This window comes from Cibotium barometz, chromosome 37 (assembly GCF_041138505.1).
Source record: "Cibotium barometz isolate CiBa-2024 chromosome 37, ASM4113850v1, whole genome shotgun sequence".
NCBI lineage: Eukaryota > Viridiplantae > Streptophyta > Polypodiopsida > Cyatheales > Cibotiaceae > Cibotium > Cibotium barometz.
In genome coordinates, this window is record NC_141082.1 from 28,626,729 (window position 1) to 28,644,758 (window position 18,030).

The following is an 18,030-nucleotide window of genomic DNA, read 5'->3' on the forward strand; positions in this document are numbered from 1 at the left end:
TGTACGGAGCAGGTGCTGTCCAGAGCAAAGTACTGGTCGACTGTACGGCGGATGTACGGAATTGCAGGTACACGCAGCAGGTACTGTACGAAAACAGCAAGTCGATTGGTTGGCAACAGGTACTGTACGGAGCTGGGCGAGCAGCTAACGGCGAGTGTAGGTCGCCTGCAGGTACTATACGGGGTACTAGGCGACTGTGTACGGAGCAAAGCAGGCGCCTGTACGTGCAGCTGACGGGTACAGAACAAAATAGACGAAGACCTGTACGTCCAGCTTGGCGAACCTGGTTGTACGAATAGCTGAAGGCGATAGCTGATAGCGAACCTGCACGGAGAGCTGTGTACGGATTAGCAGCTGGTCGAATAATGTACGGAGCAGAGTACGGAACAGGACAGGCGCCTGTACGGAGTGTACGGCTAAAGGCGACTAACTGTACGGGCAGTTGATGGCGACTGACTGAGCAGCTGTCTGCAGCTGAACTGGAAAAAGGCGAACTGATGGCTATGGCCTGTACGGACAGCTAGGGTAACTTGCTCTGATACCAAATGAAGAAGTTCAGCTATTAGGGTTAGGGTTTGGAAGGTACTTCAGCAAGAGGCGTGAGAGACAGAGAGTGGAACACGACTTCTCATATATTGAGTTGTGATAAAATGAAGTACAATAGCCACATAAAGATGTGACCTAAAAGGTGTGTTCACATGGTCCGGCCATAAAGTGTGCCAGGTGGACCAAATCACTTATAAACTATTATAAGTGAAACTAAGCTAAAACTGGGGAAAAAACCTCCACTACCTGAAGTAAAAAGTGCCCCAGTAACCTACTAATGATCACTAACACTCCCTTGGGTGCATACACAGCATAAAACCCAACACCGACTGGCCCTGAAACTCCACGACCAGCACACCATCCAGTCGCCCAGCTTGTCAGCAGTCGGCCACCTCAAACATGGAGTCGTGGACCAGTTCCAGCAGTCGGCCAGCAAATGGACTGCCTCCCAAGCCACAAAAAAAATAGGAAAAATAAGGGAAAAATGCGGAGAGTGGGGAAAAATGATAAAACACCTCATAAGGGCGTGCACACCCACAACAAAGGCCCTGGTGTAGAAACTAGACAGGAGATGACTTCTAACAGATCAATGTGCTAACACCCCCTCTCAGCACCAGATGCTGAACATACTCCGAAAAGCCGAAGAAGTCGTCCTCTATCAAAGACAAAAGAATGCAACAACAACAGGTACGAGGAAAGCTCCACAAGCAATCTCCACAGCAGCAACTCAACTACAAAAGCAAGAGAACAAGCTGCCAGGTACACTGCTCCTCTAGAAGAAAACAACCATGTAGGCTGCGTCGTGCTGCTCCAAATATCGGTGCCAAACCCAAATGTAAACACAGTGCCATAGAAATCCCTAGAAGTCTGTAGCTCCAAGAAGATAATGCCCTCAAAAGAAAGAGTCCATCTGCTCCAACTCTATACCAAGAGTAGCCAAATGCTGTACAATAGCATCCTCCTTGAAGGTCGGCATCGCCAAATGTAAGAACTAAACTGCCTCCTCTGAAGGTCGGCATCGCCAAATGTAAGAACTAAACTGCCTCCTCTGAAAATTGAATGTCAGGACTCCACAAGCCCAACCAAATCCAAATCCCAATCCTTCAAGCCCTGGAAGTACCACTATGCCCCAGGCACGATCACGGACACACCTAACCACAATCCAAAATCCTCACAGAGTAAGGAAAATAGGAACATTCATAGTAGTGGTAACTAAAGTAGCAGTAGCCTCCTCAATAGCATCACACAGCATAGAAGCAAGCTCCTCCATAGAAGGCAAAGGGACCAACAACACATCCTGGTCACTGGTTGACGAAGAAAGAGTCGGAGGCAAAGCAATAGGAGACAAACTCCCCTCAGAAGCTATGAGCAAAGATAGCCCATTGTCTTCCTCAAAAACATTACCACAGAAATCATCCTGGCAAGGAGAAATATGCACAGAAACTGAAGGCAAGGCAACAGGAGAAACAAACTCCTCAGATGCAGTGAGCAAAACTAGCCCACTATCCTTCGCTGCAAGAACATCTCCAAAAAAAGTATCCATAAGATCACTCACTGCATAGCACCCAGAAGTAGAAACAATCTGTCGATCACTGGCATAACCATACAGGTCACAAAGCAACTGCCACACATAGAAAGTAGAAGCATCATTAAGAGCATAGATGAAGTGTCGAAGAACCGAATCCTGACAATTCAAGAGGAGAAAGCCATAGATCTGTCTGTCAGTCTTCCTCCACCGACACATCCTCCGCAGAGGCAAGGTCCGGCAAGCACGGATTCTTGTACGGGAGAAACTCCATCAAACCATACTCCCTGAGAATAGAAGTAACCTGCAACTTCCATGACTGAAAGTTACCACCATCCAACTTGTTTGCCTCATCTAGGAAATCACAAGAAAGTGGTACGGGAGCCAAATTTGAAGCTGCTGTCATCATGGATCCAATCAATAGGACCAAACCTCATAAGATAAAAAAAACTGTCCAAATCAAAAAACGCTGATGTAGGTCCCTTCCTCCCACCAAAACGCAGCCCCAAGAGGCTGGACAGCACTCGAAAATCCTCCTATAGCACAGAAGCTTCTATCGACTCTACCTCCAACCTTGAGGCCACCAGAAGAGGGAAGCAAAAAATGCAGATTTGATATAGAGAGAAAAGGCAGCCACATAGGACTTGGAATATGCTGTAAGAGGGTGCAAGAGGGAAAGGCATCAAACAACTAGGCCTGTAGCTTGGGCTCTCCTCAAGAAAAAACGCACAATCTCAGAAGAAGAAGTGTCCACCACAGGTACCAAGGTTGCCACCAAAGCCCAAACCACCACAATACCCCTCTACAAAAGGGATGTCCACCGGAGAGGAAAACGCAGCCAAAGGGGCTGTTGTCCTGAAAAAACAGGCCGCCTAGATCCAAACTCCAAGTAGAAGAGAAACACTGATGAAAATATTACCTTCAGGCTGCAAGCGATGAAGCCAAACTGAAGGGAAAGCAATCAGCAGAAGCTGTCCAGAAAACGCAGCAAGTAGAGGGCTGCAAATCTGAGAAAAACGCAGAGGTTAAGGGGCTGTAAATAGGGCTGAATCTGGGGCAGTAGAGGGAATCGCTGAACTGGGAGCGATGATACCATGAAAAAGTGCATAGAACGGAAGCAAAGGGGCACGGAATAGAGAGTGCAAGAGAGAGAGATATGGAGCAACTTGTAGGCATATGCTCACTTATGGTAGTGCTATGTGTGAACAGGGCTTAACCAAGGGCACTTTTTCCCATGTGGTTTTTCCCCTTGGATATCAAGTGTGAAAGGACACTCTACATATAATATTTTGTACTTCTATATTATATGGATGTGACACACATGCAAGGGTTGACTTGCATTTTGTGGCTACCACACTTTTGGCTCTCTCTCTCTCTCTCTCTCTCTCTCTCTCTCTCTCTCATTTCTGTGTGAGCTTCTCCATCCTGCACCTAACCCTAATGTGAAGGTTTGTGTGCGTGTGAGTGTGTGAGTCCAACACCAACAATTGGTATCAGAGCTGGGGCAGCTGCATCTGGATTTCCGTCAACAGCAAACAATCTGTCCGTCGCCTGCGAAATTCCGTCAACGCAGTCCGTCCGTCGGTCGCTTGCAAAATTCCGTCAACGAAAATCCGTCCGTCCGTCGCTCCTTCCGCCCAGCCCCACCGGCGGCACTAGTGCAGGGAGCGCCGCCGCCGCCGCCCAACCTCTTCAACGGCGCTACTGCGCAGACCTCCGCCGCCGCCACTTTCTGCCTCCTAGTCTCGACGGGGCTAGTGCGGGGACCTCCGCCTCTTCCTCGCCCAGTGGCTGCGCCGCTCTGGGTGCACCTTCGTCGCCTTCCGTCGTGCCCTGCTCCGACCACCCCGTCTGCACGGTTTCGGCCGTGCCTGTTGTTCCAGACGCGCGTACCTGCAGCTCCACTCCCTTGTCGAGCGCATACAGCTCAGGCCACGCCTACGTTCCAATCCAGTGCACTGCTCCAACCCGACGCATGTACCTGCAGGTCCATTCCTCGCCGCCGGTCTACAGCCTGTCACCGCCCTCGGTGCCTGCTCACTTGTACCTGTACTTGCCATCTGACCCCTGCCACGTGGCCTGCTTCAGAGTCCTAGCCCCTGGTGATATAAGGTACTTTTATTTCAGAGATTTTTTTTAAAAAAAACTTTGCAGACATTCTACTACAGGTTCAACAACTTTTGGGGGTTTGCCAAAATTCCCCTTTGCCAGGAAAATTGGAAAATTGAAAGTGGTACAGGGTTCGGATAATTTGGGGGATTTCTCAATTTGATGACAAATTGAATTGAACATTCCGCTTTACTTAAATTTTGGGGGTTTTTCAAATTAACCTCAAAATCAGCAGATTAAGCCTCCCCTGCTTGCAGCAATTTGGGGCTTTTGTCAAAATTGGGCAATTAACTGCACATTGAAGCAATTGCAGTGCATAAAAATTGGGGCTTTTCAGATTGGAGCATGTAATTGGACATTACAGCTGTGATTTGTCGCATATGTATACACATTGTGTGTAGTTTGCAGACAAACATTTGCACAGGACATTTGGTTGCCTAGCAGTGCACATTGGTGCTTGGTTTGCTTGCAGGTATATTTTGTTGACATGACTCAAAATGCTACAGATGTATTTGGTGTGCTCACCCAGGAGGACAAGTTGAATGGATCTAACTACTCCCTCTGGAGTTTAATGATCCGTAATTTGCTGGTAGCCAAAGGGCTTTGGGGCATCGTGTGGTGATGACACACGCCCATTTACCATACAACCAGCCACGCCTCAAAGGGGAGGTGCTCAAAGAGCTCTTGAAGTAGAACCTTCTCCCACACAAGAGCAGAAGAGATGGGACTCTAGGGATGCACACGCCATGTCATTGATAGCCCTTTCAGTGAAAAGGACTATTATTCCGCACATTCGTTCTTGCAAGACATCGAAGCTTGCATGGGACACATTGGAAGCAATGTATCAAGTACGCAACGAGGCAAGAGTTGCCTACTTGAAGAGGCAATTGGATCTTCTTTCTATGGATGAGGGTGATTCCATGGCAGATCATCTCACCAAAGTGAAAGATTTGCAAGAACAATTGCTCAACATTGATGAGGTTATCCCAGACAGAAAGCTGGTCACCAACACTTTTCATTCTTTACCACCTTCCTACTTGGGCTTTCACACCTCTCTCAACCTCTCTATGAGAGGAGGTGGTGATCCCGTCACTTTTGAAGAGCTAGTGGGTTTACTCTTGCAGGAAGAGCAAACAAGAGCAAACTTATCGAGCAACCGTGGCGGAGACAAGGCATTTACAGCCAAGGATAAGGGTAAAGCAAAGAGCTTTAATGTGAGGATTATGTTGTTAATCCTGCATATTGTGTACTAATTACTACTTAAGTAATTAACTTAGAACAAGAACCTTCAGGAGAACACTTGAGACAAGATTGAATTGACTTGTTGTATTAAACTGATTACAATAGGTCTCTTATATAGGAGATGAAGAGACACATTTGAAGAGGCATGTCCTTTGACGAAAGGACATGACCTTAGACGAAAGGGTACAACTTTTAGGCTAAGGGATGTGTCTATTCGATGTAGAGGCACAACCATTCATTAAGGGATACAACCATTCGTCGAAGAGATGTGGCTATTCGATGAAGAGGTACATCCTTTGACGAAGAGTCGCAACCAGTCGAGGGTAGGGGTTCCCTTTGGCTGGTTACTCTTTACATCTGCAACAGTAATCAGCAATGAAGAGAGAATCTGATACATAAACACGTCACAATCGTGACATTCCCTCCCATTTAAAATAAAACCCATGTGTCAAATGATAGACATCCGTTTGTCAAAGAACTCCTAAAGAAGGTTAGGGTACTGCTACATTTCTTCATCTGTTTGCCAAGTGGAATCAGACTCATCCAAGTCCATCCACTTCACAAGAAATTCTGTAGTCAACTTTCTTCTTGTTTCCTTCTGTCGTACGTCAAGTATTACTTCTAGAACAAGGATAATATGGTCATCTTCGATTTCTAGTACATATGAAGATAAGTCTGGAACAGGCGAATCTCCTTGAATATACTATCTGAGCCAAGAAATGTGAAAAGTCGGATGAACCTTTCTCCATGACGGTGGAAGTTCCAACTTGTAACTGACAGCTGAATTTTTCTTAAGAATCTTGAAAGGCCCATAGAAGCGAGGTCGTAACTTTGGAAAAACTGACTTCACTATTTTGTAGCGGTGAGGTGCCACATATAATAAGACCAAATCTCCTTCTTGAAATTCAGCATGTCGACGATGCTTGTTGGCCTGTTTTTGATATTTTTGTTGCACATGGACCAATTTATCTCGAACTTGTACAAACACATCTTGCATCTCCTGAACCAACTGATCTGCCAACGCCACTTTGTGTTGTAAAACAAAGTTTGTAGGCACAAGAGGAGTATGCCCATATGCTGCTTGAAATGGAGTTAATCCAATTGCTGAATGGTGGGAATTATTATAAGCAAATTCCACGAGTGGTAAATAATCTTCCCATGATGCCAGACGGAATTGAATGTAATGTCGAATCATTTCTTCCAAAATCTGATTGACTCTTTCAGTCTGTCCATCTGTTTGAGGATGATAGGCTGAACTGATAATAAATTTGTGCCAAGAGATTTGAACAAAGACGTCCAAAAATGTCCAGTGAACTTTGGATCTCTGTCAGAGATGATGGTCTTTGGCAAACCATGCAATTTGAAGACATGTTGCACGAACAATGACACCACATCTGGGGTTGAAGCAGCTTTCTTGCAAGGAATGAAATGTGCCATTTTGGAAAATCGATCAACCACCACAAGAATCTGAGCATTGCCTTTGGATGAACGAGGCAAACTGATACTTTCCCATCTCTCAGTGGGAACTGGCAACGGTTGAAGTAACCCTTGAGGAAGTTGTCGAGAGGCTTTCATTGTTTGACATGAATGACAAGCTTTGACAAATTTGATAACATCTTGCTGCATCTGAGGCTAGAAGTATGTAGCAGACAAAAGCCAATATGTCTTGTTGATACCAGGGTGAGCAGCATAAGGAACTTCATGATGTTCTTGAATAAGAATCTTCCGCAATGAAGTATTGTGAGGTACACAAATGCGATCAGAAAAGAACAGCAACTCATCCATGATAATATAGGCTGCAAACATGTTCATTTCTGCAGGACTGGGATTAGAAGATTTGAGAGCCGGAACGCATCTCCAAAATCTCTATCAGTCAAATACTCATTTTTGAAACAAGCAGGGATTTCCATTTGCACATCTGTGATGGCAAAATTAATGGCTCGAGGCATGCGACTTAAGGCATCTGCAACCACATTAACTGAATCTGCTTCAAGAAGATAATGTCTCCATGTTCGATAAGCATGCACGATTGCCAAAAACTCCTTATCATACACAGGATACCTGCTTTGAATGGCTGAAAACTTTTTGCTGTCAAAAGCAATGACACGATCATTCTGCATCAAAACTCCACCAGAAGCACGATCTGAGGCATCTGTCATTACATCAAAGGGCTGAGTGGGATCTGCAATGGCCAAGACTGGGATTGTCGTCAAGGCATGCTTGAGATCATTGAAGGATTGCTCAGCTTCCGAAGACCACTGAAGTTTGTCCAGCTTTGTCAGTTCTGTCAAAGGAGCAACAATCTCCGAAAATCTATGCACCTTGTTGTGATAAAAGTTAGCAAGTCCCAAGAAGGATCGAACATCTGAAATGGTGAGAGGCAAAGGCCAATCCACAATCGCCTGAATCTTCTTAGGATCTACTGCAATCCCATTAGCAGAAATGATGTGTCCAAGATATTCCACATGGTTTTTGAAAAATTCGCTCTTCTTTTTGTTGATGTACAGCACATTGTTGCGTAGTACTTCAAAGACTATCTGTAAATGCTCTTTGTGATCGACCATAGATCGGCTAAAAACCAGAATATCATCAAGATAAACGATCACGAACTTGTCCAAGTATGGCCCAAAAATTTCATTCATCAGGGTCATGAAAGTGGCCGGGGCATTGGTTAACCCAAAAGGTATGACCAAGAATTCATAATGGCCATATTTTGTCCGAAAGGCTGTCTTGTATTCATCACCATTACGGATACGAATTTGATGATAGCCGGACTTTAAATCAATCTTGGAAAACACCTTAGCACCAAGCAGTTGGTCGAACAATTCATCGATGCGAGGCAAAGGAAATTTGTTCTTGATTGTCAGCTTGTTGAGAGCACGGTAATCAATGCAAAGCCGCATTGATCCATCCTTCTTCTTGACAAGTAAAACCGGGGCTCCGAAGGGACTTTTGCTGGGACGGATGTGACCTTTGTCCAGCAACTCCTGTAATTGCTTTTGTATCTCCTGAGATTCAGAGTAAGAAACACGGTATGGAGCTCAGGTTGGAGGAGGTTGACCTGGGATAAGATCAATCGGGTGATCCACAGGACGACGAGGAGGCAATGTCGTCGGAAGATCATTCGGAAACAAATCCTGAAAAGGCCTAAAGAAGGGTTGCTCCAAGTAAGCAGTAGTTGATGACGAGGCTTGAGATTGCTCACTGGTTTCTGCTTCAATCTCCCGTAACATGACCAAGGATGTTGTACTGTCACGTTTGCGAACGAGACATTTGACTTGCAGGGCAGAAACAACGGTGATGGGTTTGGCACTGAAAAGACCATGAAGTTCCAGCTCTCGACCATCATGATATAATTGGATTGAATGGGAACGAAAGCTGATCACCGGATCATATCGATACAGCCAAGATTGTCCCAATATCATGTCATAATGTGACAACGACATCACTGAAAAATTAAGGTGATCTTGGTAATCTTGTATCTGGAACTGGAGCTGTTGCACCTTTTGGTTACAATTAAGGAAGGAACCATCAGCAAGCTCCACTTGAAAAGCATCCACAAAATGTCGGGTCTGTAGGCGAAGCTTGTGAACCAAAGAAGTGCCCACAAAATTAGTGGAACAGCCACTGTCCACCAGCACATTGATGGGATGGTCGCCAATGAAGCCAAGAAGACTAAGGACCTGTTTGGAAAGATTCACCGGAACATGGTTGGTACTTTGGCCATTAAGCATCAGGGTACTGACAAACTCCGAAACGCGAACAGAACAAGCCATCTGTTTGTTCTTTTCTTTCACAGGAGGTGGATCATGATCAGCATGGTGACAACTGTCCACCTGAGAATTGCGCCGAGTGTTGGAGGGTTTAGGACGCTGAGGACATTCATACCACCGGTGATCGCCAGAACAAATTGTGCAGAGGCCTGGGCGACTAGGTTGGGATGAAGGGGCAGTTGATGAAGAGGTTTGCTGTCCTGAAGAGGTTTCTCGCTTGAAGTTGCGCCGATCATTGCTGCGACGGTCCTGTCGAGACCGATCTCGATTTCTGCTGTTGACAGAGGATTCGGTCTGAGAGGATCCTGCATTTGACGCGGAAGTTTGCCCAGAAAAGCGCGAAGGACTGTTGTCCAGAATATGGTCGCCGAGAGTTGGGTTGTCCAGAATTAGGACGCTGGGGTTGGCTAGTCCCATTGGATCAATTCTGCTGGAAGGAACGGGCGCCGGAGGAAAAATTCCTGGGGGGACGCCAGTAATCACTAATGCGCTCGACATACGAGATTGCTTCATCCAGGGTGGCAGGATTATACTTATGGACTTCGTCTTGGATTGTGGGTTCAAGCCCATCAATGAAGCTGTGAAGCTGATCAGAGGAGCTGAGTGTCTCTATCTCCAGAGCCAGTTTTTGAAACTCTAAGATGTACGCGGCCACAGAGCCAGTTTGACTCAGGCGGCGGAGAGAAGACCTGGCATGAAAATTCGCATTTGCAGGCTCAAAAGCCTTGCGAAGAGCACGCCGGAATTTATCCCACGTTGGAGTAGACTTGCCATCTGCAATCCTGCGTCGCCACCAAAGGAAGGCGGTATCTTTCAAGAGGGTACTGGCCAATGCCACCTTTTTGTTCTCAGGCAATTCGGTATTTGAGAAATAAACCTCCATTTTGTAGAGCCAGTGATCGATCAACCGCTTATCGCAGCGGCCATTGTAGGGCTCAGGTAACTTGATGTCCATCTTTCGTGTTTGTGCTGTGGTCATTAATTTATATAAAAGTTTAAGTTCAACATTGTCAACCTCGGCAGTCGGATCGGGAGGAGTTAAGGGATCGTCCTGCTGGCCCACCGAGGATGATGATGATGACTGTGGAGAATGCAAACGATGCGCTCGCTGTGACTTCCTGGATCCCTCGCGCTGATGTTGGTGCCGCTGCTGCATGTCTTCCATTTGGGATCTCATTGATGCCATACCGTCGAAAAAGGCCTTTTGCAAGTCCTCCATCTGTTGTTGGAGAGTAGTCATCTGCAAGGCCTCCATCTGAGGATCGGCGGGTGGCACGTTGTCGTGCGAAGTCGACATCTGGAGCACTCAGAGAGAGTACTGTGGTGAAGCAGGAAAGGTCCACCCGAAATGTAGAATGGAAGGAACAGCTGCTGTAGAGGCAGTAATAGGATCCTCGTACGCGAAGTCGGGGTCTTCCACTTCTTCGGGATCGTCCTCCAAAGTTACTACATCGGCTTCCGCCAAAGAACTGGGCACCGGAGATAATGGAGTATAGTCGGGGACGAAGATCTCGCAGTAAAATGTCACAGGAGGGCGCGTGGAGGAGATATTGCGTAAGCCATCCACACTGCACTCTGGAAGAAAGTGTGCCAACGGCGAGTACCGTGATAGAAAATACTCGAAATGAGTAAGATGCAATGGCTCGCAGGTGAGGAAAATAGTCCAAATCGCCCAAGTGTCGGGTTCGGTCACATGCGGGCTGCTGTCATGAATGCGGTACACCTGAGAGGCCGGGGATGCTGGGATAGGAGAGGCCTGAAGACTTGGAATCCACCCAACATCGGTGGGTAGTGGCACTGATTCCGGAGTGAGAGCACGAGGAGGGCTGTGTTCAGGAAGAACAGCCTCGGGGATCTCGTCGATGTAACTCAGGTAAGAGATGTGCATGTCGGGTTCCTCCGGAAAGTTGTCCATGAAGCATGCACGTAGAGGGTGAGAGCACACAAAGGATGTGGTGTGGGCAAAGCCAGGAAAACCCACGAACAGCCAGGAAAAAGGGCGCCTATTCGCTGGAGAGAAGGAGGCGAGGAAGAACTAGGCAGCATCCTGACAGCCGGGAGGGGTGGTGGTTTCCGAGTCGCCCACGGTGGCTGTTCACACCAACAAATCCCAAACGGACGCCCGGCGCACGCCCAGCGGGTTACGCACGCCTGTTGGGTTTGTTTGGGTTTTTTTTTTTTTGAAAGATCCACGTGGCAATGCACGTATTAATGTTGTGTATTGTTTTTTTTTTTTAAAGGTTGATGCTTCGACGACTGGAAGGATGCGCCGCTTCGAAGACTGGATCACGTCGCCGATTGGAGGGTGCGCCTCTTCGAACAGCGCCTCTTCGAACAGTGTGCCACCAGCAGTCGCTGCATGTATTAAAGAGGCTCACAACCGGCAGCCACTCTCAGCAAACAAGAGCGCACGTTGGCAGCAACCAAGGCGAAGAGAGGGGGGGCTCCATATTCAGCAGCGAAAGGGGCAGTTCCTGCCATGTTGCGAACGCCGAACACCACCGGTCAGCAGGGAGGGAGGGTATTCCAGAAATACAGCAGGGGGTCCCTCTCTGCTATACACACAATACGTGTATATGGGTGTGAGACCTTGTGTGCTTGTTTACATTACTGCGAGCAAGGATTCACGCCAAGTCCACCATCGCTCTGCTTCTTCCATACAACACCGAGAGGAGAGGTGGATGAGGGAGTGCCGCGGAGAGGGTGAGGGCTTCACAACCCACGGGTAAGAAAAAATTTGCTCTGATACCACTGTGAGGATTATGTTGTTAATCCTGCATATTGTGTACTAATTACTACTTAAGTAATTAACTTAGAACAAGAACCTTCAGGAGAACACTTGAGACAAGATTGAATTGACTTGTTGTATTAAACTGATTACAATAGGTCTCTTATATAGGAGATGAAGAGACACATTTGAAGAGGCATGTCCTTTGACGAAAGGACATCACCTTAGACGAAAGGGTACAACTTTTAGGCTAAGGGATGTGTCTATTCGATGTAGAGGCACAACCATTCATTAAGGGATACAACCATTCGTCGAAGAGATGTGGCTGTTCGATGAAGAGGTACATCCTTTGATGAAGAGTCACAACCAGTCGAGGGTAGGGGTTCCATTTGGCTGGTTACTCTTTGCATCTGCAACAGTAATCAGCAATGAAGAGAGAATCTGATACATAAACACGTCACAATCGTGACATTTAAGCATGGGGGACAACAGTCTAGCAAGGCTGGTCATGGACAGCCCTCTTCTGGTGGTGAAAAGTCTGACAAAGGGGATGCAAACAAGCCCAAAAAGAAGGGCAAATGTCACTACTGCCATAAGCCTGGACACTACATCAGTGAATGTAGGAAGCGGATTGCAAAAGAGAAAAGGAAAGAAGCAAGCAATGCAGTAGCAGACTCTTCTGATGACAAAGCACAGCAATCAGCTAATGTAATTCAGGAAGAGTACACTTTTTTGGTCACATGCACTAGTGGCACACCACGTGCTTTAGACAATGATATGTCTTGCATTGCATCTGACAGACAGGATGTATCATGGTATTTTGATAGTGGTGCTTCAAGCCACATCACTTCATGCAAAGATGTATTTCAGCACTTGGTTTATGCATCAAATGGCCGCACTGTATCATGTGCAGATCATACCACATATCCAGTAAAGGGAATTGGCAATGTCATACTAATAGCAGCCAATGGTGCCAATATATGTATGAAAAATGTATTGTATGTTCCAAGCATAAAGAAAAATCTGCTCTCCATCTCAGCCATAAACGACCAAGGTTTAAAGGTTGAATTTGAAGATGGGAAGTGTTTGGTGAAAGACCCATCAAAGGGTTATGAAATAGTCATTTCTGGAACACGATACAAAGGCTTGTATAAGCTGGACACCTATGACAAGCGTACTTATGATGCAAATACAGTAGCTGCCCACACTCCTGCTATGCATGATGCAGAGCTATGGCATGCTCGTTTTGGGCATGTAAATTTTCCGAGTTTGATGCTTTTGCAAAAGCATCATATGGTTGATAATATGCCGCCTCTTAAGTCTCCACCAAGGCATGTATGTGAGGGGTGTATTTTGGGAAAGATGCAACGAAAACCATTCCCCAAAGATGGAGCTGTTAGAGCTGAAAGTAAATTACAGCTCATACATAGTGATGTATGTGGTCCAATGCGGACACCATCCATAGGGGGCATCTTTACTTCGTCACATTCATTGATGACTACTCCAGGTTTGCTTGGGTTTACCCTTTGAAAGCGAAAGCAAAGGTGTTTGCATGCTTTCAACACTTTGTAGCAATGGCTGAAAATACGTGTGGATGTAAAGTCCAAACACTCCGCTCAGATAGAGATGGAGAATACATGTCAAATGCATTCAAGGATTATATGCTTCAAAAGGGCATCAAACACCAATGTACTGTGCCTTAACACCGCAACAGAATGGTGTAGCTGAAAGGAAAAATAGATCTCTCATGGAGATGGCAAGATGCATGGTGAAAGCACAAAAGTTGCCTCACAATTTTTGGATGGAAGCTATAATGTGTGCAACTCATGTGTTGAACAGGTGTCCAACAAAAGCTTTGAAAACCATAACACCATTTGAGGCTTGGTATAGCCAAAAGCCAACAGTGGATTATATGCGTACATTTGGATATTTGGCATATGCACATGTGCCAAAACAACTCCGAACAAAGCTAGATGACAAAGCAATGAAATGCATTTTTGTGGGCTACAGCAATGAGAGCAAAGGATACCGTCTTTATAATCCAACAACACGAAGGATTTTTGTAAGTAGAGATATGGTATTTGCTGAAAATTCAGAACAGCCCATGTACAACATGTATAAAAGTAATGATACAGACATACAGGACATGTTTGATGGACTATAACCCATTGCAATTAGGGGGGATTCAGATCAGCCAGCCCCTACACAAGAAAATCCTCATGTAGAACATGTAGAACAGCCAGCCATTCAGCCCCCTTCTATGGAAGAAATGGAAGATCTTGTCAAGGAAGAGAAAAACAGCCATTGACACAGCCAAGTCAGTGCCAAGATGGTTGCTGAAAACTTTGCAAGAGAGCAAACTTGCAACTCCAATCACAGGTAAAACAAGGGCTAGTTCCACCCATGCATTGAATATACATCGTGGGGAGTCTGCATTAGCCATGGGTGGTCTCTTTGATTCAGAAGAGCCTTCTTCTTATGAAGAAGCACATGAGAATGAGCATTGGGTGCAAGCCTTCTTCTTATGAAGAAGCACATGAGAATGAGCATTGGGTGCAAGCTATGCAAGCTAAAATCTCTTCTATCATGAAGAACAATACTTGGGATCTTGTGGAATTGCCTAAAGGCAAGCATGTCATTGGAACAAAGTGGATGTACAAAGTCAAAAGGAAGTCTGATGGTACTATATTGACAGGTACAAAGCAAGACTTGTGGCTAAAGGCTACTCCCAGAAAAAGGGAATAGATTATGAGGAGACTTTTGCTCCTACTTCAAGAATGACCACAATAAGATCAGTGATTGCATTGGCTGCACATAAAGGATGAAAAGTGCATCAATTGGACATCAAAACTGCATTCTTAAATGGGGATTTACAAGAGGAAGTATATGTAAATCAACCCATTGGTTTTGTAGTTCCTGGTGAGGAACATAAAGTATGCGGGTTACACAAAGCATTGTATGGGTTAAAGCAAGCTCCAAGAGCTTAGTATGATAAAATACATGCTCATCTAACCAACCAAGGTTATTTGAATAGTCCAACTGAAAGCACATTGTATGTGAAGAAAACCGGTGCCGATATTCTCTCAGTCATCTTGTATGTAGATGATATGCTCATTATAGGTACTAGCAAAGCACAAATTTCAGATTTCAAAGCTGATTTGAAAGCTGAATTTGATATGTCAGATTTGGAGCCTTTACACTACTATCTCGGCATACAGTTTATGCATTTAGATGATGGCATTATTATGCAGCAAACTAAGTACATAAAAAGTTTGCTAAAAAGGTTTCACATGGATGAATGTAAGCCAAACATTGATTCAGCGACTCGTCTCTCTCTTCTCTCTATTCATCTTTGTGTTTTGCACAACTTCGAATACAGACACTTCTTCAATAGGTAACATCACATGTGCAATGATGAGTAGAGAGAAGGAGAAGAGAGAGACTCTTTACCTAACCTACTCCTAATGTATATTAGGAAACGAATGAGTAATTATGATGACAGCAGATCACAAAATGCTATGAATAAACAAAAAGCTTATTGTCCTCCTCTCGGCATTAGTGGAAAACACTGATGTGGAGGTGCACTTGGCTGATCCAGATGTTGTGGCTACATGCCATTGGTCTTGGCTCTCTTGCCCTTGGTCTTAGCTCTGCAACCTGTCTTTGAACGCCTACAAATGACCCATGACTTGCCTTTTTGCAGGGATCTTAATAGCAAGACATATTCAAGTCAGTTTTGCCTTTTTGACGAACATAATAATGTCCAAAGTGTCATATTTAGCCTCCAAACTATACCCAAAAGGTGTCCTGACTGAAGGTCCATGTCCTAAGCACCTCCGGCACCATTTAGGCTCCCAAAGCTGCTCCAAATTGTCCATATATGGCCTCTAACTTTGCCCTTTATGCAGCTGCAAGAAATAATCATGTTTACATGGCACCATCGGAAGGTATGCACGTGACACCTTGCTTCTAGATTTTTACATTTTTTGTGTCAGGTTGCCCAAACCATATATTAAAGGTAATCAAACATCTTCTTTTCTTGGCCATTGGGACGTGTCTTTTTTTCCATGTAGCTATTGTGTAAAAGGAACCCTTGCAAAGCCTCTCACTGCCTCTCTCGTCTGTCTGGCGATGGCAGTCTGGGGATGCTCTCTCTCCCTCTCTCTCTCTCCGGATCTTTCCCAAATGGGCCCATCCATGCCATGGCTATGGTATAATGGAGTAAATTCCTGGACTAGGAAGTCCATCTGCATATCTAAATGACAAGTTTGTTTCTCTAATGAGCCATAATGCTCTTTGCTAGATGATGAACTTCTGACATGGCTATATACAACCCTGCTGGGTTCCTCACAATAGAGACAAATCTGATGTATTCTTTTCACTGTTAAATGCCTCTATGCCATCGTCTTCTGTCAATGAAAACGAACTTGCCACCATCAGATCAACCTCTCTTCCTCCAATGAAGATGCAGAAGATGCGTGCACATCAGCGACGCCAAACCCTATTCTTGCAATCCTGATCTGTCAAAAAACAGCTTGGTGACCTCAGAATACGTTAATAGCAGTGCTGACATCACCACTGGCATATGACGTCAAGGAATGGGCACATATAGCAGTAAGGCATAAGGTCTTGTATGAGCAACATGGTATCGAGCATTGCACATGGAACAAAGAACCCCTTTCATATCAAAACCCAAGGTAGAAAGAGCTTACCTTCAGAATATGTTAAGCAAAAGCATTGTAGACCCAGTGGCACTTACTGTTAGGAGGACATTAAATGATTGCTCAGCCTTGATGACCCATTTTCCCCAGCCACCAGCAGACTCGGTTGAAACTTCTTTTTGCCTTTCACTCTCCTCCATATCTCCAGCTAGAACAGATCTTATCTTCACCTGTTTTCTGCAAACAAAACCCCAAAAAAACATTAAAAATGGTTGATCATGGTTAATAATTTATTTGTACTATTCAGATATTGTCTTTTACCTGTGGAGAGGGGGCCTTTGGAGGCTGAGAAAGCGCGACGTTTTGCGAGAGTGGAGCTTAGAAAAATGAAGCACATGAGGATGGGCATTTCTCGCTAAAGCTAGTCTAAGGTCTACAGAGGCAATGGTTTGTCCAATATGAGAAATAGAATTGAAGAGGTGAGAAGCCATAGCCAGAGCGCGGACGCAGTGGGAGGTGGAAAGAAAGAGAGAGAGATATCTATATATTACGCATTAGATATTTTCTTCCCATTACATAGGCTAGATTCCTTTTTGCCAATTTTTGTTGCTATCCGTGCATACCCATTAGATGCCAAAAGAATGGAGAGGCTTCACACGTATGCCAATAGAGGCCAAAGAGGATCCTTGTGTCCGTGGGTGTGTGAATCATAGACCACGGGGGGAAGGCCTCTCAAACTCGCCTACACGGACACATGATAACTCGGCCCTACACGGACACACGAACTAGACAACAAAAGAGGGCCCAATCAAAACCACAACCCCACCTCCCTCCACGTGGGCGCAAAGGAGGTGGGGCTAATTCAAAATAACCACTCCTCCTGCAAGCGTGAGGAGGAGCCAAATCTCACATCTTCCAATGCAATGAGAAGATCTCATCTCACATCTTTCAATGAAATCTTTGTATACATGCTTACATACCTATAGATACACACACGTATATATATTATGTATGTATGTGTATCTATAGGTATGTAAGCATGTATATATAAATAGATTTATATGTATGTCGACGCACACACATGTATGTTCATGCACACACACACACACACAACACAGACACCAGCACATGATACGTGCACATGCATACAAACACACATACACACACTCGCACGCATGGACACACGTGCAACATATAGAGATATACACACTTGCACACATACTCAAGCTTGCACATACACACACAAACATATATATTATGTGCATGTGTAAGAGAGAGAATATACATACACACACACGTATATATATTATGTATGTATGTGTATCTATAGGTATGTAAGCATGTATATATAAATAGATTTATATGTATATCGACGCACACACATGTATGTTCATGCATACACACACACGCACACACATAACACACAGACACAAGCACATGATACGT

At 45.1% G+C, this 18,030-nt stretch overlaps 1 protein-coding gene across 1 annotated transcript in view; it reads right to left on the reverse strand.

Moving 5' to 3' along the window:
• LOC147617129 (ubiquinol oxidase 4, chloroplastic/chromoplastic-like) overlaps nucleotides 1–17,219 on the reverse strand; it is a 51,821-nt gene extending 34,602 nt beyond the window's left edge. Inside the window, exons 1-2 of the mRNA XM_086776721.1 lie at nucleotides 16,906–17,219; nucleotides 16,683–16,821 (exon numbers count right to left, since the gene is read on the reverse strand). Of these exons, the coding sequence (XP_086632847.1) occupies nucleotides 16,683–16,821; nucleotides 16,906–17,075 (309 nt within the window). The 5' untranslated portion in view covers nucleotides 17,076–17,219. The remainder of the gene's footprint in view (nucleotides 1–16,682; nucleotides 16,822–16,905) is intronic.
• Between the last annotated feature and the right edge of the window lie 811 nt (nucleotides 17,220–18,030).